The 23,039-nt window shown below is 42.8% G+C and overlaps 1 protein-coding gene across 12 annotated transcripts in view; it reads left to right on the forward strand.

Annotated features, from left to right (window-relative positions):
* FOXP1 (forkhead box P1) overlaps positions 1-23,039 on the forward strand; it is a 584,602-nt gene that overhangs the window by 458,137 nt on the left and 103,426 nt on the right. Inside the window, exon 1 of one of the 12 annotated variants that reach the window (XM_038565868.1) lies at positions 20,503-20,602. The exons of 9 other annotated variants lie outside the window; for them this stretch is intronic. Coding sequence is in view for 1 of the 3 variants with exons in the window: in XM_038565865.1 (XP_038421793.1) it covers positions 20,860-21,066 (207 nt within the window). In the remaining 2 variants the exon portion in view is untranslated. Of the gene's footprint in view, positions 1-20,502; positions 20,603-20,844; positions 21,067-21,396; positions 21,564-23,039 lie in introns of those variants that run through there. 2 more of the 12 variants (XM_038565865.1, XM_038565869.1) reach the window with 2 other exon arrangements.

Here is a 23,039-nt window from a genome sequence, read left to right on the forward strand (position 1 = left end):
ATTTTATTAGAATGAATTCATACACAATTAGCTACATGTGACTCATGTGTAGCCTATTGGACAGCTCAGCTCTAGATTAATGGCCAAATACAGTCACGTGATTTTGGACAAGCGACAGAAGATGAGTTAAATCTTGATGTCCTGTGCCCTTAGGAGTGCTGATTAAGTGCAGTTTTCACTGATAATTTGCAGTTAAAATTAAAAAACACCGCTCATTCCAACAAACACAGAAAGACTATTGTCTCCTTACATATCCCCACCACCACCAAAAAAATTGTTAAATGTCGTTGGTTGATTATTTTAGCTTTCGTGGTTCCTCATGTCTCTGCCCTACCAGGTGATGTGAAGCAATGGAAAGAATGCTTTGTTAGGAGTAAGAAGTTTGGGGTTCTAGTGTTGGTTCTGCCAGTAACTGCTTAGATGTCTGACCTTTGGCTAGTCATTTTTCCTTCTTGGGTATGAGTTTTCTCACCTGGAAAATGAGGGGGTGGGATTAAAATGATCTCTTAATCTATTCCAGAGAAAAGTTTCAGTGATTCTCAGGTTTTTTTCTTCATTCTCATGGCCAGGATGGTGGCTGAGAGTTTTCCTTATGTAGTCACAGTTGGGACAGTGGATTTTAAGAACTAGGAGCTACCTGGGACCATTTCTACAAATGAATTGTGGAGTGTCGTAACACTTCTCAAATTCCCACTGGACCCAAAAGAACCCTGAAAAAAGTCCATTTTTGCTTCGGTGTTGTTGACTGTTCTCATCCAAGATCAATCGAGAAGAAAATGAGGAACAGGTAGCATCAAACAAAGCATACCTAATTTAAAAGTTAGTTTTGTTGGAGGCGGCCTGGTTGTGCTCTTTCCTGAGTTGAAAATGCTTCAGAGAAGGTGTTGGGAGATGGGCCAAAGAACGCTGAGTGAGGGACAGAGGTTATCCCAGGTGAGCTTGGGAATGTAGTTCATCATATAAAATCATAACTTCTCTCTGGTAAACCCAAAAAGGGAAATTCAGAGAGGTAAGACTTTCTTTGGTACCAGGGAAGTTAGAGTTAAAGAAGGATGTTCAGAGTGACTTCATCTGGAGAAGGTTGGATTTTGAAGGAGGAGATGAATCACAAATGAAGAGAAAGAGGAAAGAACATTGGCCAGATTTGCAAGAGCAGGTAGGAGGATTTGAAGTGTTCCAAAGGACAGTGTGGTAGGATGTGTCAAACCAGTACAGAGGGAGCGAGGCATCAGCTGGGACTGAAAAGAAACAAGATGTTTATTTGGTGATTTAATTTTGATGTTTGGTAATGACATGTGCTAATGGTGGTGTTATCGTGTGATGAGGCGGCGGAGTTAAAATGTGTACTCATGTGGCCATACTTCTGAATTCCCATTGTAAATAAAAGCTCCTGTGCCCTGTCTCCGCAGGATCATTCAGACACAGTTGCATCTTGTAGCTTTATTTTTATTTTTTAACTGGCTATCTTTATGTATGGGAACAGTCATCTCCAGAGATTCATTTTCATTTCAAAAAACTTCCAAAGGTGTTAATTGCATTTTTCAAAACTCTTATGTAATTATTTAAAATTATTCTACCGGCACCATAAATCAGAACTTTTCCCATTATATCGCCAAGGAACATTTATGACCTGTTTAGACAGTTTTGATTTATAGGTTTAGGAAACAAGAATATAGAAACCATTGCCAGGTTTTAATTTGGAAATTTCCTTAGCCTCGTCTGTTTCTGTGGAAAGGGGAGAAAGAAAGCTGGTAGGAGACATGCTTGGGGAGATGTGGCCCCCACTAGTAATACGAAGAGGCGCACCACCCCCCTTGAAGTCCTGGTTTGAAGTGAGCGATTAATGTGTCTTTCACATGTTGTATAGTTTTTGTAGGCATTACTTTTTAAGGGCTGGTTCTATGTAACATGGTACCTAATTCTGATTGAGTTATTTAACATTCTGGACATCAGTTTCCTAACCAATAAAATGTAGATTAATACTAGGATCTCTTCACTGAATTGTGGTTAAGATTAAGTAAGTTCGCTCATTGATGCATCAAGAACATTTGTTTATGAAGGTACCTACTGAGATCCAGGCAGCATATTAGGTGCCAAGTGAGATTGGCAGGAGGAACCTGACCTCTCGGAGTCCTTTCAGTTTGGAACAGGTGATAAATGTGAATAATCCCTAACATGTAATAGGCGTTGGTAATTGTCAAATAGTAACTGTAGCACTCTGCTTTAGATGTTATGAAACCCTGGAAGGCACAAACTTAGCAAACTGGTCATAACACATGTCACATTACATGATTCGAGGGATTTAGAGATGACAAAAATTGTGTGTGTCTGAGAAGGATGAGGAAGAGTTAATATTTTTAAGAATCATGATACACACACACACACAAAGTGGTCTCAGCTGGCTGAAATTCTGAATCAGAATGAAAAAGATCTTTAATGGGAATGAATGCAAAGTGCAGACCACCATGTAAGTGTGGAATGAGAGCTCCAATTAATAGTAGTTTATGTGACAGTTAGTTAGGGGATACTTGTGAAATCAGTAGGAGCCAGTCGTGACCTGGTAGGGGCTGAGGACACCAAGAACGGAATTGAGTCTCTGTCCTCCTCTGGGTAAAGCAGATGGCACCTGACCTGCCATGCTCATTTCTAGATGCTACTACATTCGAAGGCGGTTGTGGCCTTGTCTCTCACGCATCAGATGCTGGCTATGTGTTTGAAACAAAACCAGAACCTAGGTAGCTTTAAAGGGAAGGGACAAGACCAAGGTGGTGCAGCTGTGGCAGAAAAGGACAAGAGTGATTATGGGACAGGGATAAATCGCTTCAGCTCTTGGGATTAACTTGGCTCCCAGGTCTGTGATTCTGAGGATCCAGGTGACAAGAGAGAAGCAGAGGTCATGCCAGCTAATCCATCTTCTACTTCTGAAGGAGAGTGTGGGCTGTGCCCTTTCTGTAGGTTTTCCCTAATCCTTCTCTTTCTTCCTTGTGTCAGGCAAGAGGCATCAGAGGCAGAGCACAATGGAGTTGGGGATACTTTGAGCAATGAAAAATCCAGTTTAAGGCTGTTCAGGTGCTGACAGCAGCTAGGGAAAGTCTTATCTCCAGTCTTATCTCCATTCAGGATTGTTTTCATGTGACCAAATTAGCAAGACAAATGAAAGATAGATGACCTTTTAAAAATCTGGGTATCTATCTCGCTTTACCGTAGTAGGTGTAGTTGTGGTATCCTTAGTGACTTGAGTTTACTCACAGTGGTAAAACCTAAAGTGATTTGCAAGATCCTTAAATCATACTTTGTATTTAGTTTGTTTTTTTTCAAAACGAAAGAATCTCCTTGATCATTGATTTCTGTAAATGGAGTGTATTTTTTTGCAAGTGAGGTCACTCAATTATAAAATTGTCATCAATAAGATTTTCTCCAAAATAATAATAATAATAATAATAATAATATTATTATTATTATTATTATTTTCTCCCCTCAGCTGGCAAAACAGAAATGCTTTCCTTTGTTGAACATGCACATTACATATAGAGGTGCGTTAAAGGAAAAACTGAGGCCTATTATAATTATTAAGAGTTCATTTGAACAAAAAATCAACTTGAATTGGGCAGCACCCCCAGACATGTAGCAAACAGAAAGGAGCTCCAAGGACCGGTACAAAAGGAACGACTTTTACAGGCAGATGGGAGTGGGAACATGGAAAAAGTGGATTGGTTATTGCAGGGTACTTTCCTTTAGGGGACGGCAGGAGTCCATTAGACAGATGACCTAACTAGTGCTGATCAGATGACTCCTGTGTTGACTGGTTTAAGACTCCATTTCTGGAGAGCTGAAACTGTAATTAAGTCTCAGTTTGATGACATGGAGCTTAGCAAAAGTGAGTCCATCTGAGGCCTGCTTTGATTTTTTTGTTTTGTTTTATTTTTTCAGTTACCCCTTTTGATCAGATTTTCAGCCTAAGAGAGGAGATCAAAATTTAAGGCCTTGGTGATACTCCCCGCCCTGGAGTTACTGCATTTTTTTGTTATTTTTTGTGGGTGTCTTTTTTTCTTTTTTCTTTCTTTTTCTTTTTCTTCTCCCCCGTACTCCTCTACTTCAAATTTCTGTGTGGTATTCACAGGTCATAATGCCTTTTTGCTGCCTCTCTTTCTAGTAGTCACAGGTCATGACATTAGGTTCACATTCTGTAAGTTGGCCATTCTCTTCACTCCTTGGCTGGTGTTCTGGGCTTTAGGGAGATCATTTGCTTGGTAGTCAGTGGCTGTGAACATGCACATCAAGCTGTTGAGAGAATACAGCATATCAGGGAGACTGCTGTGATCATTATAAGCAGGCAGATTCCCAATATCTACAATGTTCTTTGGAGCCCCTGGCCTCCAAGACCTAAACTAGTCAGAATCAAACAAGTAAAATAAAGACCTTGTTGAAGGAGTCACTTTGTTAAGCCAACTAGCTTGTTCAGTGATCTCATGTGGCTGAGTCTCAACTTCCCCACAAGCATTAATCCAAGTGCAGTAAGCAGTATTGGCTCCAGCATGAATATCGCCTTACTCAGCTGAAAGATAACCAAGGACTATCCTATTATCAAGAACAACCTGGGTGAGAGTCTGAGGATTTTTGTTGGGCAGGTATTCTGTTAGCAGTAGGTTCAGGGATGGTTGCCAGAGATAAGGAGCATTGGATTCCCATGCAGTAACTGAAATTTAAAAAAACAAGGAGCAAAAAAGCAAAAGGAATAAAGCCTTCATATTGAAGGTAAAGATCTTGATCTATGAACATAGAAGAACTGTCCACATCAAGATGCCATCTGCTTCTGAGAAGGAACCTCCTAAGTCAGTAAGTCTAGATCTCTGGCTGGTGTGCCATTCCAAGAGTCTGGAGGAACTCTTTTAATTGGGAGATGAAGACCCAAGTTTCAAGTCCTTGAAATTCGACTGCCATTCGGGTTGTGGGACAGACCTGGTACTATACCTTCCAAGGAGATTTTTTTTGTTTTTTTTTTAAAGAAAAAAAAGGGAAAGTAAATGTTTAAATAAGTATATTTGACGAAATCACCTTAAATCACAGATGGCTTAAGAGAAAAAGATTTCCTTAAATGGCAGGGTGGGGGGAGCCTTCAGGAACTAGCAATGTTTTAAAGAAAAAATTGAAAAAAAAATTGTAAAAAAAAAAAATATATATATATACATGTAAATATATATGTATAAAAATATACATATATATAAAATCATCCTTATCACTTTCATTCAACCCATATTATTCTTATTCTGTTTGAATCCAGTTTTTCATTAGTTCTAGAAATTCTTACCCATTTCAGTTTTATGACCTTGAAGTTATCAGAAACCTATATTTTAGAGTACTTTTCTATGAATCTTTCAGAAGATAAAACACTTGGCAAAAGCATTAGAGTAAAACAATAACTGTCTGGAAATGACAAAAAAGACTTAAAAATTCCCCTGGTTAAAGATCTGCTGAGAGTTCATTATAACAGAATTGACAAAGAAATTTGGTTATTTCTGTGACACACAACATTTTAAGATAACTGCAATTACAACTGATAACATTATACAGGACATATCAGATTTCTAGGAATTTCACACAATTTCTAGAACACTTAATAACATGCATCCATACAAATATAAGCTAAGAAGGTTTAATATCACTTCTCATTTGATAATGCTTCCCATGTAATTTGATATGTTAAATAAACCTAATTAGTTTAATATCTCTTTTTATATGGCAAGAGAAGAAATCTTCTGAAATACTCCAGGGACCTGCCATAAAATGCCAAAGTTAGTTTGAGGTCAGAAGACTTCATTTAGGGGGATCCCTGGGTGGCTCAGCGGTTTAACACCTGCCTTTGGCCCAGGGCGTGATCTTGGAGTCCCGGTATCAAGTCCCACATCGGGCTCCCTGCATGGAGCCTGCTCCTCCCTCTGCCTGTGTCTCAGCCTCTCTCTCTCTCTCTCTCTCTCTCTCTCTCTCTCTCTCTCTCTCTGTCTCTTATGAATAAATAAATAAAATCTTAAAAAAAAAAAAAAAGACTTCATTTAGAATTTGTTTCTGGGGATTCTGTCCAAACCTCAAAAGGTTTGAACATTTGACTAAATAGGATCACAGATCATTATGAAATAATACTAAATTATTATCTATGTAACAAAAGTAATAGTAGAAGGGGTTAACATAAATACAGAAGGTTACATACTTGAGAGCAAAACTTAGCTCTCTTAATATTGAGAAGACTTCATTTTCTTAAGTAAATCAAAGACCTGATAGAGACAATGTGAAGCATAGTAAATCGTTTTGTAAGACACAAAATATTTACTTTCCAGGTAGATAACTTAAAAAGTAAAGAAAACCTTTCTCAATATTCTATCAAAAGCAGACCAACAGGGATCCCTGGGTGGCGCAGCGGTTTGGCGCCTGCCTTTGGCCCAGGGCGCGATCCTGGAGACCCGGGATCGAATCCCACGTCAGGCTCCCTATATGGAGCCTGCTTCTCCCTCTGCCTGTGTCTCTGCCTCTCTCTCTCTCTCTCTCTCTCTCTCTCTCTCTCTCTGTGTGTGTGTGACTACCATGAATAAATAAATAAAATCTTTAAAAAAAAAAAAAAAGCAGACCAACAGTCCAAGAAAACTTTGTAGTTTTAGCAGATGAAAGACAAGTAAATTTTGGTTTTACAGAAGTACATTTTTGATATTATAGTGTGGTGGGTTTTTTTAAAATTTTTTTTTATTTATTCATGAGAGACAGAGAGAGAGAAACAGAGACATAGGCAGAGGGAGAAGCAGGCTTCCTGTGGGGCCACCCCAGTACCTCAACCTGAACCAAAGGCAGACACTCAACCACTGAGCCGCCCAAGTACCCCTATTATTATAGTGTGTTTTTAAAAACTTTATTATTTCTAGTTTAAATTACATATATTATTTTAAATTCTTTTTCTTAAGATCTATTTATTTATTTGAGAGAGAGCGCACACACATGAATAGGGGGAAGGGATAGAAGGAGAGAATATCCAAGCAGACTCCTGCTGAGAGTGGTGCCCGACAGGGGTCTTGATCCCATGACCCATGAGATCAGGACCTGAGCCAAAATCAAGAGTCAGATGCTTAACTGACTGAGCCACCAACGACCCCCAGAATTCTTCACACGTAGAATTCTTAATTCTCAGTGAAAACTGAGAGTTGTAGATTGACAACTGTATAAAAATTTAATCATTTCAAGAAGTATATTCTTCCTAATAGTTAATTTTCCAATGTGGCAGCATGCATGTTTATAAATAGACCCAACTATCTTTAGTTTTTCTGCAAAACAAAGCAAAAGCACATAAACTTGTATTTAGTAATTAATGGTTCAGTATTTTATCTTATTTGAAAATGATCTGGGGATCCCTGGGTGGCTCAACAGTTTGGCGCCTGCCTTCGGCCCAGGGCGTGATCCTGGAGTCCCGGGATCGAGTCCTGTGTTGGGCTCCCTGCATGGAGCCTGCTTCTCCTTCTTCCTGTGTCTCTGCCTCTCTCTCTGTGTGCCTCATGAATAAATAAATAAATAAATAAATAAATAAATAAATAAATAAATATTTAAAAAAATAAAGAAAATGATATAAGTAGCCAATAAGTATTTATTATTTAACTCAACTCAGTATAACTTTAAAGTTTCAAGTCACCAGGAAGATTTTGAAAGCTATTTTTAAGTGGACTTTCATAAAGCATAATTATTGTTGAAAAGTTCCTTTCTAAAAAGAAAAAAAAAAAAAGAAAAGTTCCTTTCTAAGTTTTATCTTATATGTATATTTAATTTACTTGTTCTTAACAATTATGTTTAGAGTAATCATGAAAATTTCATGAGACATTAAACAGCTAACCATCATCCTAAGTTCTCTTCCTCACTGACAGATTCTCTGAGATACATTAGCTTATTTGAATTTTAGTGAACCTAAGTAAAATAAAAATAGTATATTTAATGCTGGTGACTCTAAAGATATGCCTGTCTTAATTAGACCAGCGAAGTTACACTAGTTTTTGTTTTTGTTTTTTCTTCCCTGGAGATCATGCTAGATCATATGAACTTGAAAAACATTTGGGTTCGTTGCCATACTTCTGAGAGAATACTTGATTTATATAAATACTTCTTTGTCTTTAAGCCAATTAAGTAGATAGAGGTCTTTACAAATAAATTTGGCTTTATGATCTGGAGGTAGAAAAAATATCACATATTTATAACATACATACATGGACATACATAGACAGATCTTATAGCTTACATTGTAGCTAGGGGAGAAGGCCTAATTCAGCCTGTGAATATCAGCTTCCAATTTGGCCAAATTCTAGCCATAAAGTTACTTATACAAAACAAAAATCCCCTCAAGCACCTTGTGAGATTTCAGCTGGGACAAACTGTATTCCTGGCTATACTGAACACTCCCTTGGACCAAAATGTATCCCAAAGAAGGTGCAGAAGGTACAATCTTCTCAAGATCCAGAGTCACTCCTAAAGACAACCAAAAGAAAGAAACACTTAGACAATCCCCCTGAGAGCTGGCAACAGTCAGTAAGACCCCGGCTAGGCTGCAAATAGAGTGCAATCCACATTTCTGCAGCCAAATTTTGGAGGTCCTCCAGCCCTGTGGTTGCCCAGCCAAGTTCTCAGGACACAAAACAAGACAAACAAGGAGGCAGTAGCTGTCCCTAGGAGAGAAAGGATTATAACCAGTGGGTACTTCAAAGCAAATTCAGAAGTCACAGTTCAAAGATCTAATTCTTACATATGTTTTTTGCCTGCCAATATGAATTTTGAAAGGAAGGGACAATGAAATTTTACTTTCCTCGCTCAACCAGGCATCCCAGAGATACGGGAAAACTGACCCTCTTAAGAATTCTCGCCCTTTGTCAGCCTCTGCCAGTATTCCCAGGATCCCCTCTGTTCTGGAGGAAGTAGGGGGTTCTGGTAGGTCTCGTCCTAATCACCAGAAACTGTAGAGTGTGAGAGGTGATTTTTCCATTTATTTTTTTATACTGAGTACTTGGGCATGATGCCTTTTTCTCTAAGACACCTTCATAAATGGATAAAGTTTAAAGTTGTCCACCGTGGCCTTTATAACTCAGCACTATCTTTGGTAAGGTTAATTCACTTGTTCAGCCTTAAAACAAAATTTTATTCACCTAAGGTCTCACATTGGACCTAGTCCAGCTGAAGCCATACCCAGTCTGTCCCCAGACCCAATCTGCTTTCCAAGTTGGACCCAGTCTGGCCCCAAAACCTTCAGTCCGGTTTCTAAGTCAGACCCGGTCTGGCTCTGGCTAGTTTCTGGACCTGGTCTAGGAAAAGCAATGTTCAAATAATACCTGAAATTCATAACATGAAAACTGTAGAGCTAGGATCTCAGATGAACTTACCCACCTCCTCTAGAGGCTGAGAGAAAGTAGCAAGCCCAGGGAGCTCAGCAGTACCCATGTCTCATTGCTAACTGCTCCTGAGGATTATGGGCAGAGGGGTCTCCTTCAAATCCCTCTTCTGATAGAACTGTTAAAAGATAAACTGAGGCATATTAAAAATTTTAAGAGTTTATTTGAGCAGAAATCAATTTGAATTGGGTAACATCCAGTCTAGTGGATAGAAAGGAGCTCCAAGGAGTTACACAAAATGAAAGGCTTTTATAGGCAGAAGAGAACAGGAACAAGGGATTTAGACAAGGAAAAAAGCAAGGTGCTTCCTGCCAAGTTCTTTCCTTTGGGGGATGGCAGGGTCTATCAGGCAGATTACTTGACAAGTGCTGGTCAGGTGATTCCTGATAGACTGGTTTAAGATTCCAAGAGCCGAAACTGTAGCTAAGTCTCAGTAAGGTGGTGTGGAGCTTAGCATATGCAACTCCATTTTGGGCCTGTTGTCTTGCCTTGTTTTTCAATAGATGCTATTATTTCACATGTACCTAGTTACTTCTTCCTTAGCACTTTGCTAGATACCACAACTAGAGAAAAATAAAAGAATGCAGAATTTGTCTCTGGAGTTTATGTTTAGAGAGAGTATAATGTGTGAAACATAAATGAAATGCAAAAGAAGGGGAGAGGAAAGAAGCCATTAACTCATTCACTTGTTTATTCATTTGTTTATAAATCAATCAGATATTTGTTAAGGGGCCCTTACGTACAGGGCCCTTTTTTTGACATTTGATGAGCTAATGCAACATTTGATAGACTGCAGAAATTACTGGCATAGACTGTGAATGCTGCAGTTCGTTAGAACTGTACTACATGTACTACCCCAAATTGAGTTCCTATAGTGGTGACATTGGCCAAGCGAAGTGGAGTAAACTTTTGCACTCTCTTGCGTGTGTGTGTGTGTGTGTGTGTGTTTCTGTCGAGGAGCATAATTTGCCTGATGGAGGAATGGTTTTTGTATAGACTTGGCTCCTTTCTCCTCGAACATTCAGTTTGCGGAAGTAGACGGGACGTCAGTTGTCCTTTCTACCCCTTCTTCCTTGAAAAGGAGCAAGTGAGTGAATAGAAATTAACAAGCGCGCCTTCGCCCCGCACAGCGAGGCTGCCCTCAGAGAAAGCTCACTGAGACTAGACCTCATGGTCCAGTGATTGGAGCCTCGCTGCCAAGAGGGAGTGATGAGTGAAAGACCAGTGGAGGTCCTGTCTGTGCTGGTCTTGTGAAAGTTCATTTCCTGTCCTCCGGGATTAGTGTAAATCCTTAATGTTTTCCTGTATGGATGGGAATTCTCTTCATGCTTTGGTTCTAACTAATTGCATAATAAGATATCCATATCTGACACAATGTTATTTAAATGTTTTCATGACCAAAATACCGAATCCTTGAGTCCATGCTTCGTAACATTATGCTAGTGGTTCCGAAACCCCGGTTATAATATGGACTCATCTTCTGGAAAATTGCAGAGGCATATCACAGATTCACTCAATCAAAATCTTGGGGTCAGAAACTTCAGAATCACAGGGTGAGAGCATGCCAGGATAGGAATAAAGAACCTCAAATTCTGCAAACTTAAGGGATGTGTGTGTGTCTTTGAGTTAGCTAAAGTCAAGGCTAAAAGAGATCATGTTAAATATTGGCCATGATATAGATGCAGAACAGAGACCATGCGCAAAACAGGAAGAATGGGAGAGGAAGAACTGAATAAATTTTTGAGATAGGAGGAACAGGTAAAATTGGGGGAATCACGGAAAACTGATCTCAGAGGAAAGGAGATATAGTGTGAATTATAATCGCCCCAGCCCTTGCAAGTACTTCACAGTTCCCTGATGTGTAACCTCCCTCGTGAACACTTGCACATTCTGTTCCCAATAGCTGAAAATGTCTCCCCTGCACTGCCTGCCCTACTACCTGGGACAGAGCTTTATCCTTAAATATCCAGCCCAGTCTTTGTCTTACAAGTCCCCTTTCCGCTATGCCCAGGAAGGAAACCCTCTTCTTTACTCCCTGCCCATGTATCTTTTTTTTTCAAATTCAACGAATCATGAAATTATGGGTGGTGGTATGCCTTGAGCTCTGGAAGCACTAACATTGGGTTCTGTTCCTTACTTTGGATAGTGTAAACATTGGAAACTTTGAAAAGAACCTTAAAAATCCACTTATTGGGTCATTACAATTGAGTGCGAGCTGAGTAATCTCTGGAGCATGGAATGCAAACGCTCTCCTTCCCAGAGACGATAGTAGCAAAATATTGTATAATCATAGGGTTGAGGGTTCCATAAATTAGGTCTCATGTCAGCTGACCCCAGTGTTCTCAGCACTCAGGGCAGACCACTCCTTAGATTATTCCAGTAGGTCCTTAAGAATTCATTTAACAAACCACCAAACTCCTTCGCACATTCAGGTGATGAATTGGCTAGTGGATGTGGCATATCCACTAACCTGGAGATTGAAGCTGGGTTGCCATTTTGCCTTCTGGAGAAGATTCTTGGTCTATGACCTTGCGATCTAGGGTTGAAAAAAACAGTGACAAGCAAATGTCTTCTTCCATTGTTAAGATTAATTGGATGTAAGAGTTTTTGCTTAAATCCTGGCATTAGAACCTCAGTAGCCTCACAGAAAAATGAGTCTGAGATAGTAAAGAAATACTTTGGGGGTGCCTGTGTGGCTCAGGTGGTTAAGGGTCTGCCTCCAGCTCAGGACATGATCCCAGGATCCTGGGATCAAACCCCACACCAGGCTCCCGGGGTCAGCGGGGAGCCTGCTTGCTTCTCCCTCTGCCTTCTGTCCCTCTCCCCCACTCATGTTCTCTCTCGTTCGCTCTGCTCTCTCTCTTAAATAAATAAATAAGTAATCTTTTTAAAAAAAGAAATATTATGCCTTTGGGTATTTCATTATAGCAGAAGGAAGAAATTGAAGGAAAAGCAGTGTATAGCAACAATAATAATAAGGGAAAACATTAGCATGTTTACAGTGTGCTGGGCACTGACCCATTCTGTGTCATTTAGTCCTTATTACAACCCTCTGGGAGGAGAACTACTATTAGGTTTTGTTTGTTTGTTTGTTTGTTTGTTTGTTTGTTTGTTTGTTTGTTTGTTTTATGGAGGCGGAAACCAAGGCCCACAGAGACTGGTAATTTACCAAAAGCACAGTCAGGCAGTGGTGCAGTCAAGGTCAGAAACCACGGCAGAGGGATCCCTGGGTGGCGCAGCGGTTTGGCACCTGCCTTTGGCCCAGGGCGCGATCCTGGCGACCCGGGATCGAATCCCATGTCGGGCTCCAGGTGCATGGAGCCTGCTTCTCCCTCTGCCTCTCTCCCTCTCTCTCTCTCTCTCTCCCACTATCATAAATAAATAAAAATTAAAAAAAAAAAAAGAAACCACGGCAGACTCTCTCCAGAACTACCACACTAAACTGTCTAGGTGCCTTTTATAATCAGGAACAAAATCAGTCCCAGTACTAGGGGTGTTTTATCTTTACATCTGAGTTGCCAGGAGAGCTCGGGCATCATCCAGGCCAGGGTACCAGCCCACTGCCATGTGTCCAGTAATGTGTTTGAAGGAGATGAAGGGAAAAGTCTGTCTGTCTCTCATCTCAGCAGTGGAAGCTCCTCACTCAGGGAGAGGAAATGAGAATGCACGAGCCCCTTGTCCTCATCCTACCAGATTCAGGGGAACTTCCACATGCATGTGGTCCGCCTGGCTTGGCACTCTGGACTTGGATAAGAAGCAGAGGAGGCTATCAGAATTTTACATTTATATTTCAGGTTCCAGTCATGCGGACCAATCAGTGACTTGGTCACATTCATTTTCTAAGGTAGTAAAAGTAGAAGCAGCCTCTTTGTTGTGCCAGGCTTAATTTCAGCCCCCAGCCCTTGTTTGTGCAAGTCTGCAGCTTGGCAAGGTGGGGCAGGAGCCAGGCTTGGGAACAATTCAACTCCTAATTCTCCCCGTACTGGCGGTGAGACATTGGTTAAGTGATTTCAACTCTCAGAGCCTCAGGTTCTTCATCTGTTAAGTGGGCACAGTAATACTTCCTTCATAGGGTCTCACAGGGTGTCTTAACCACCAGAGGATCGGAATAAGGGCTTTTGAGTTGTTTGCCAAACTGCATTTTCCCCTCTCTTTGTTCCCCAACTTACCATAGACGTTGTAGTGTCCAGGAATGCTGAACTCTAAAATTGTATTTATATTTTTAAACTAGTTTTATATGTGTTTTATGTTTGACCTTAATTATAAGCCATCAGATGCCTAAAGCATAGTCCTCTGCTAGCGTAAAATGTGTATCGGGTACATAACAAGCAATCAATAATGATAGTTGTTACAGTTATTGTTCAAGAAACCATGGAGAGTATCTCATGTGTTTTTCTCTTTGTGTAGGTGAAGTGTGTAGGCTCAGACGGGTGAGGTGACTTGCCCACAATTGCACTATTAATTCATGACAAAGTCATTAATAGGACCCTATGTCAGATCCCAGTGCTCCTACATCATCTCAGGGTTAGACAGACTGCTTGAGGGCATTTAGGACTAAAAAAAAAAATCTGCCTACGTCCTTTGGAGCTTGTTGGGTGAGTCCCAATACTTGGAACCGTTTGGAAACTGCATGAGCCTCCAGTGAGTGGGAAGTAGAGACGGGCAACCTCGTACCTTGATGCATGCTTCAGATCCTGCTCTGGAGTGTTTACACACATCCCCTCTTCCCAGCTTCTCTGTGGCACTCCCTGCCCCCGCTATAACTTTTCTCTAGAAAAGAAGACGAACCTTTGGATTCTTTTATAGGGTATCTCCGAAAGATAGGGGTGTGTGTGAGTGTATGTGTGTGTGTGTGTAAAATCGGTGACTATTAAGGAAAGAAAATCCATGCAGGGCTCCTGAAAATGTTTTCCGTGTTGCAGTTTCTATGCCACACAGCGTGGAAGGCAATTATCTTTGGAGGGGATTCCACAGCCCTGCGCGGGCTTCCCCGGCGTAAGATTTATTGTCGGCTGGATTGGGTGTTCTTTATAAGAGCATTTACTCGGCATCTAAAGCGCTGTCAAGAGTGCTACTTCCTGAATGCTTTTGAGGTTGCAACTGCTAAGCTTCATTTTCCCGTCTTGGAGATATATTTTTGAAATGGTATGCAGGGATTTGTAAGGCCTCGTGCTTCCCATTGACACTGACAGGAGCTGCACCGTTAAACCCTTGCACACTGCTGCGGAAATTTACCCCCTAATGCCCAGAGCCCTCCTGCAGGCTCGTCTGGCCCGCACGTGCAGAGGGTTCCCGGAGTGGGGAGAGGGCATGGGAGCGCGTCCCGTTGTTTTGTGTAAGTCATGCCAGCTAATCAATCTCAAACTTAACTGTTTTCTTATTTAAACAAAGGATAGGGGAAGGCTCTTCTTTGGCTTTTTTCCCCCCCTTCTCCTTTATAAGGATCTTATGAATGCCAGAGGAAAACTCGAGCTGCGACTCAGCTAAATATACTGTATCATGAAACCTTAGGGACCACTGAATTGGGAACAGTGGCCCTTTACTGCTAAGAAGGTGTTTTATTGAAAATGCGCCGACATGCTCTCCCCGGAGAGTGCGCAAAAGAGAAGGCAAGATGCCCGACAGTAATACAGGTTGTTCTCTTAGGCAAGCTAAAATGTAGAGTTTGGCACTCCTGGGCTGTGATCCGGCAGGCAATAGAATAGACGAATGTGCATTTTTACATTAAAAGTGCCATATTTCACCAGCGGTGCCCCTCCCCCCCCCACCGTTTTTTAAGTGTCTTAATTTATATATTCCAGTTAACAGTTCATTACACGTCCTTTTCGCTCCAGCTTTTAAAAGTTGTCTTCTGAATAAATTGAGGTAGTCAAAATTTCCTAATCCTGGCAGGCTTACCAGCAGAGGGCAGGCGTAAAGTAGGTTTTGATATGAGGGTGTGTCAACCTAGGGTCACAGGAGGGTGGCGTTGCAATGGGAGGGAGACCTGTGAGCATTGTTCAGAGGGCAAGATGCAACACGCTCCCTCTGCCTCTTTCCAGGCCTGCTGCACACCCCAGGTCCCTGGAAAAGCTGATTTTACTAAATAAAGGTGGCCAGTTGCCTTTATCAGATATTCAGCGATTTCTACATAATTAAACGTTAAAAAAAAATTCAAATGTCATTTCACCCCCCAAAAGCCATCTATTCTTTCCCCTTCACTGACCCAGTTCTTGTTATGCTTAAAACCGAGGGTTTGCGTGGGGGTGTGCCATAAATGCTGTTACTCTTTGGAGAGGAAATACGGACTCAGACTTGATGGTGGTAAGGATTTGTTTTTCCTGATACCTAAAGGACAAAGCTCTTTGGGAAATGCTCTCCTGCCCCAAAACATGTACCTTTTCGAGAACTTTGCACACTTCAGTGTAATCTGTTCTAACCTTATGGCAGAAGCCGTCCACTAATACATTTTACATTATATTAAAACAAGGGATTATGTTTTATCGTAAATGAGAGAATAATTTGTTGCAGTCAGTCAGATGCAGACTTAGGGCAGGATGTTGCCATTTGTCTTTCTACATATGATTTTGTTTACTCGTGATTACATATGCTTTTGTTTTCTGAATGTCTTTACATTTAGAGCGAGGAAGGGTTGGAGGGGATAAATGTTTTCTGTAGCATATTTCCCCATCATGTTCATAAGCCACTTGAATGTTGACATGTTACCGTGTATATATAAATTAACTAGGAGCACTGGCATTACAAAACGTTGCATTAAATGAAGATGCTCATGGCCATTTGGAGGGTGTCAGAAAGAGAAATTTAAGCTCCTTTGGAACAGTGGGAACTCAGTCTTTTCCCGTGGCCACGGAGGCACACAGACCAAAAACAACATAATTAACAACTGTATGGTCAACAAAGACATAAGAGAGTCATAAACAATATCGACACGGAGCTGACTGCCTTAGCTCCCTGTAGATGGATGATGTATTAATTTATATTTTTAAGTAAAAGCACTTAAATCAAGAAAGAACTGTGGTTCCTTGGAGACAAGTGCCCAAATCTCAGAATTCGGGCATTGGTGTTACAATTTAGTACTTGTAATTGGCAGCTGGTTGGCGGTCTTCGGAGACATCAGAAAGACTAAGGCAGGGCTCCCTCTGGAGAGACTCACTTCCCTGGGCAGGTCATCAAGCCTGTGACTACTGTGAGGGAAGAAATTCTGTATTCCTGCCCATTCACCCTTTTCTCTCTAGCAACAGTCACTTGGTCAAGTTCCTTCATTTCAGGATACATGTTTTGGGTATTCCCCTAAATTAGTTAGAAAAGGAAGAGTAAGTGTTAATGCAAGCATTGTTTGGAAGAAGAAGATGGGCAATTGAATTATACCCTTGGCCTCTTGTCACACAGTTGATTTTTCAACCCATCAAATTGTTCATCAATTTTTATTTCACTCACTCTGGCAGATGAACTTTCTGGCAACACAAATTACAGTAGTTACCTCTGAGAACATGGTAGCCTAACTGACTTTATCAGAGCAGGTCTCCCACTCTCAACATTGCTGGAAATATGTGGGCCAGCGTCTATTTACATATCCATTCCCTGGTTATTTCCAAGCAGCTTCTGGCAAAGCAGGACGTCCGTTGGAGCTGAGGGCTACGTGGACCAGGCACCGTGGCCCGTATCTCCTTCCCTGCCACGCCATTCATCAGCATGTAGGAATAATGTCCTGACAACATGCTCCTTCCGACTCTTCATGGAATACATCTTCTTTCCATCCACAGCGCTGAATGGGCAGTAAAACCCTTCACTTTCTTCTGCATTCAAGGCTAAGGCTCAGCAGAACCAAGTATAATACATGATTTTAGTCCCAGGTGTGTTATTTGGTGGTTAGAGTTTGGTGTGGGATCATAGTAATCTATTCTTAAGTACACAGCCAGCTGCACAATGGACTCATTTAGCAACTGACAGGTTTCTTAATATGTGGTGTTTGAACAAGGACTGTATCTGTTGTGGGTGTTAGGATGTGGGCATCAAAAATATTTTTAAGTATGGTATTTAGCATTTCCTTCACTCTTCCTTAAACATTAGCCTTTCCCCCCCCCGCCGGGTATTCATTTTATGTTATCACGGCCTTTCTTTTTCTGAAACTATCCAGTATCTGCTTCCCCTTGTGGCCCGTGGTATGTATCTGCTAGGTATGTTTGATTCTTACAGGGGGGAAAAGGAAATCACTGTTGGCTTTCTGAGCCTCAGTTTTCTCCTCTGTAAAGTGGGGATTGCACTCTCTGTTCAAGTTAGGACAACTAAGTGAGACCCTGTGGCTAAGTAACCCATTCTATAAAGCACGCACAATCCAGATGCTACTTTGTTTGGGTGGGAGGCACTGCTTTCTAACCTGGCCTTTCAAAAGTGACCTGGCACTTGTGGTGATGAATAAATTACATTAGCTGAGTCCTCTACATTGTAACCACGGGTTTTAACATTATACATGGTATTCCAGCAGTGAAAGGGTTTAGTTCTCACGGAATCCCAGAAACAGCACAGGTCGACAGGACCACATGGAATGGGATCCTGAGAGAGTCCTGAATTAATCAAAATGGCCTGGGCATATATACAGCTTATCCAGGTTTATCACTGATGCTTCATTTCCTTGCCTAGAAGTAGTGTGTGAGTCACCACGTCATGTTTGGAGAGAGGGAGGGAAGGGCTCCAGGTGGCCTCTGAGTTAGCTTGCTAAATTACTTCCCTCTCCAAACTGTCACCTCCCCCCCCCCCCCCAATCCAAACCATCAGTCCTTTAAACACCACCTCCCCAAGGGGCCTTCCCAGACCTCTCCAGCTCACTGATCTCCCTTTCCTCTGTGGTCCCATGGTGCTTAAAGCCACCCCTGTGCAATTTAGTGCTTGTGTAACCAGCGCGTTGCGTCACTCTCTAATTATTTTGTGTAAGGCTGTCTCCACAGACTGGCTCATCAGCGTCTGTAATGTTTGTTGTTTGCTTGTTTGTTTGTTATTTGTTCTGATGCTCCTGGAGACTTAGCTGATAAACACTGACCTGCAAAGGAGTTGGTCCAACTTGTAAAAGCATGCATGAGTTTTATGGATGCCTCATGAAGAACTTGGCTTTGAAAAACATGAACTGCCTCCTCAAAGGGCACCCCATTTTGTTCACAGACCTCAAATCTCAAATTAATTTTAAGACCTTTGAAAACAATCATGTATTTTGAAATGACCATTTCTACTTTCTCACTGTGCATTGGTTGGAGAGAACTTCCTATATTTTTATTTCCTGTCTTTGGGGCCCTGGCAGCCCCTCCCAGAAGAGTGCCTTGTCTCTTTAAGAGTCAGAACTCTACTAGATTCATGGTACCTTCTGGCAGATTTAAGGCCCCTCTCCCCAAAAAAAGAACGCCCTTGGTCCGTCGTTGAATATTCATGAGAGGGTGGGGTCACATTTTTGTGACCTGAAAAATGCCATTAATAAATTTGTTGTCTGACACAAAAACACTTTAGGGTGGAGAGCGACCTGCCATGCACCCATTTAACATCTGATCATAAGTTGACAGTCAACTGAAGCTTTTGTCTCTTTTGCAGCCAGATTAATGGGGAAATTGTCTGCTCTCCCGCTGACCTTATTGAGATTCGGGCATTTGCTTGATTGGAAATATTATCAATATGCTTTCTGGTTTGTAGTAGTAATCTGCATTAAACGCCTCAAATAAGAAAAACAAAAAAACAAAAAGACAACGTTCAAGTAAAACTCCTGAAATTGCTGGGCTAGGATTTGTGGTCCTTTTGGGGTTCTTTTTTTTTTTTTTTTTTTTTTTTTACATTAGGGGAAAACACGGTAGTCATTGAAGTCACTACTTTTCCTCGAATATTTTGAGAGAAGTAATAAAAATGTTAGAGTTTGTTTTTGTTGTTGTTGTTGTTTTTTTAAGTACAGGCCAAGAAGTCTCCCTCTCCATTTAAAGATGATAAATAGCTGCCGAAAGTGATTGAATTAACCTGGCATTCAAATCGTGCCAGTTGAGCCAACAAAGTTTTCAACCTACTGGTGACTTTTTTTTTTTTAAAAAAAAAAAAAAAAAAAAAAACACTCTACTCAGCTTTAAATAGCCTGAAAGAGCCAGGGACTATTTCTGATTAGAGGTCATCTCCCAGCGCTCGCGGAGAGTAGTAGCTTTTGTTGTCGCTGTTGTTGCATAAATAAGAAAGGAATTTAAAGAATCATTTCTTAGCGAACTTGGGGCAGATGCCTCCTGGAGCAGCTGTCGTTCCAGAGGGGAAGTAGCTCGGTTCAGCGACGAGGCACGTTTGGTGGTTATTTATTTCAGCCCCCGTGTCGGGTTAGTTTCCCCTCTGCGCGCACAGGCACACTTTGGCGAGCCCGACTCTTGGACAGAAAGGAGGTGGGGAGCGACCTGGGGCGGGCCCGGCGCGGCCGCGGGAGGGGGGGGCGGGGATGCGAGGCGGTGGTGGCCGAGCCTCTGCTAAACCGCGGCGGCGAAGCGAAAGTTGTGTGCGGAGGCCGTTTTCGAGGAAAGCGCTCGGAGGCGGCCCCGCACGCGTCCCCCTTGGCGATTCCCAACAGTTGCTCGGAGCCGCCGGGCGTGCGCAGGGCGCGCGCGGGTTCCCCTGCTCCGCGCGTCGGGCCGGGCTGGTCTCGAAGGTTAGAGACCAACTCTTTTGTCAGTTTGCAAAGACGAAACACACGCGCAGCGCGACCCAGAGCCCCGCGGAGCCCCGCGGAGCCCCCCGCGGAGCCCCCTGCAGAGCCCAGCTGGCGGGAGGGATGCGCGCAGGGCGCAGGGCCCGGCTCCCCAGACGTCAGCCAGAGGCAGGTCAAAGGGTTAACTGCAATTAGGAGGAGTTGCTCCGCAGACAAAAGCAGGGGCTCGCCAGCGCGTGATTTCACCTGCCGCGCGGAGGGGGCCGGGCGCGGGGCGCGGGGCGCGGGGAGCGGGGAGCGGGCCGCGGAGCCCATTGTGTGGGGCGCGGCGCGGCGCGGCGCGGGGTGTTTAGAGGCGGGTTGTGATTGGTGGAGCAGGGCGGGGCGGGTGGGCGCGGCGCGGCGCGTCTGTCAGCCCGCGAGCCGGAGCGCCCCTGCGCGCGTGCAGTCCGCCTGCACGCCGAGGCCGCCGGACCCCACGCCCGGCCCGCGCGGGCGCCCCGAGCCGGCTCCGCGCGCCTGGCGGCTACATGGAGAGTGTCAGGTTGGTCCCCGTGCTTGGGCTCGGCCGCGGCGCTCGCCTCCCCCGGGCTCCGCGGTGCCGGCTTCCTGGGGCCTCTCGCTGGGGAAGGTTTGGAGCGCCCGAGGGTTTCCAAGTTCAGTCCTTTTTTTTTTTTCTTTTTTTCTTTCCTTTTCTATTTTTTTTTTTTTAAAGAAAAAAAAATAATGATAATAACAACAGTCGCTGTTTACCAACTTGGGTGGGAGTTGCGCTCTGGGAGTGGAGGCGGGGAGGGGGGGATGGAGGAGCTGCAGGCCTGTGCGTCCCGGAGAGGAGAGGCTTTGCCCCTCTCGCTCTCTCTCGCTCTCTCTCTCTCTCTTTTTTTTTTTAATGTTCATGGGTGGGGTGTAGTTCAGAGTTGGAGGAAGTCCTGCTCGTGTGGCTCTCGCTCTCTTTTTCGTTTGCGATCAGTTTTCTGCGGGTCTGGCCTTCACGCAGCCACTTTGGTAAAAGCCCTCGCCATCACTCCGTTTCGGGATGGGGGGGGGGGACGTATCTGGGGTGTGATTTATGTCACTTTGAGAGCGTGTGAAATATACAAGGAGCCTTCCCTCTGCGTGTCACCCGTGCGGGGTATTGCTTTGCTTCTGATAGTTTTGTTTCTATATCTGTCTCGGGCTATTTTCAGCTTGGCTGTTCAAATTCAAGGAGTTCACACACAGCAAAAGGAGGGGGGGGGAGTGTGGGGTGGGATGGGGAGTGGGATGGGGGGCGGGTGGAGGGGAGGGCTCAAGCCCCACCACCAAAACAGGCCGGCGAGGGAAGGGACACCCTGGCAGGTTGGGGAGTCTCCAGCGTCTGTTGCATTACTTTGCCGGTTCATTAAGTAGGGAGCAGGGTTTGGGTTCGGACGTGCAGGCGACTGAAGAATTGCCACGGGGTGCTCCCATCTTCCTGGGCTCTGAATGGAACTAACTCAACTGTCAAAACTGCCTGAAAGACGGTCAGTGGAAAGGAGACTCCCTCACCCTCCTCCCCACCCCCCCAACCCCAACCCCAACCCCAACCCCAAGAGTTGTGATGGGAAGGAGGGGGGAACCTTTAGGAAGTGGGTGGTAAAGTTTTAGAGCAAAGTACATATAGACTCTTCCTCTTTGGGATTAACTCCTTCAAGGCCTACCAGTTAGAAGGAAAATTTAGTAGTTTTATATTCTTGTCCACACAGACCAAATGTTCTAATCAAGCCAATTCAAAAATGCAAATCACCTAATTTCCATAGATTCCAACATTCTGAAAGTGACACATTTGGGGGAAAAATTAAGCCTGATAACAGGAAATGTGAATCATACTATCAATGACTAATCTGCTTAAGAGAAAAATAAGTTACATTTATTTTATCATTAGGAAGTCAGTGTTAAAAGAAGCCAGTTTTTTAAATATTTGTTGTTATTATTTTTCAGTTTAAATCAAGTGATATATATATATATATATATATATACACACACACACACACACACACACACGCGCGGCCGGGTATTGCTTTTTTGTTCGTTTGTTTGTAATAGATTTTCTAAGAGGAATGTGTATGTGCAATCAGAGGTGGTTATGTGGTAAAGTGTTCGAGCTAGCATGTCATTGTCAAAGACCTCAAACATGATCACATTGAGATTCTAGTTTAGGATTTGATGTGTTGCTGTTATTGTTGTTTGAAAGAATGCAAAGCTTTCCTGAACGTTAAGACATACCACTAAGTAAACCAAATGAAGACAGAAGCACATTCTGAATACCCTTCGCATAAATTGAAGAAATGTCTACTTCTATTTTATGTGATTCTTTGTAGCTGCCTGACACATTTCAGTGAAAAGTGTGTAAAAATGAAACCAAAATACAGACTGCCTATCCAGAGACAGTGGCTGACTTACTCTAGGATGTGATAGAGTTGAACTGAAAACGGATTGGGCTGACACTTGATAATCAAAGTTGATTTATTGTTCATTAGTACTGCATTAGCCCTTTCAGGCAAGACAGTTATTTGTGTAGTGGCCTGTCAAGAGCAAGACTGCAAGCACCTGTCATTTCTAAGGCATGAGATAAGCAACTAAATATTAAGATGATGCAAATAAAAATACATTGGAGTAGATAAAGGGCCATATGATCATGATTTTTTTTTCTTTAAGAAAAAAGGGTCTGCATCATTCCATAGGAAATCTCCTAGAGGTGAGTGGGGTCCCTCGCACCCCACACACCCCACCCCCACCCAGCCCCAGGACTACTTATAGAATGAAAGCAAGGGGCTTCATATTCTTCTGTTTACCCTACGAACTTTCTTTCCTACTCATATGTGCAGTTCATCTGATAAAAAGTTGGTCAGTTAAGGAAATGAGAAGCCTAACATGTCACTTACTTAATCTGAGTGATTCAAGAAAGGTAGGCTTCCTATTTGTGTTGTGTTTTTAAATAAACATATTTCATTAAAGGA

The sequence above is a fragment of the Canis lupus genome, chromosome 20 (genome assembly GCF_011100685.1).
Source record: "Canis lupus familiaris isolate Mischka breed German Shepherd chromosome 20, alternate assembly UU_Cfam_GSD_1.0, whole genome shotgun sequence".
Lineage (NCBI taxonomy): Eukaryota > Metazoa > Chordata > Mammalia > Carnivora > Canidae > Canis > Canis lupus.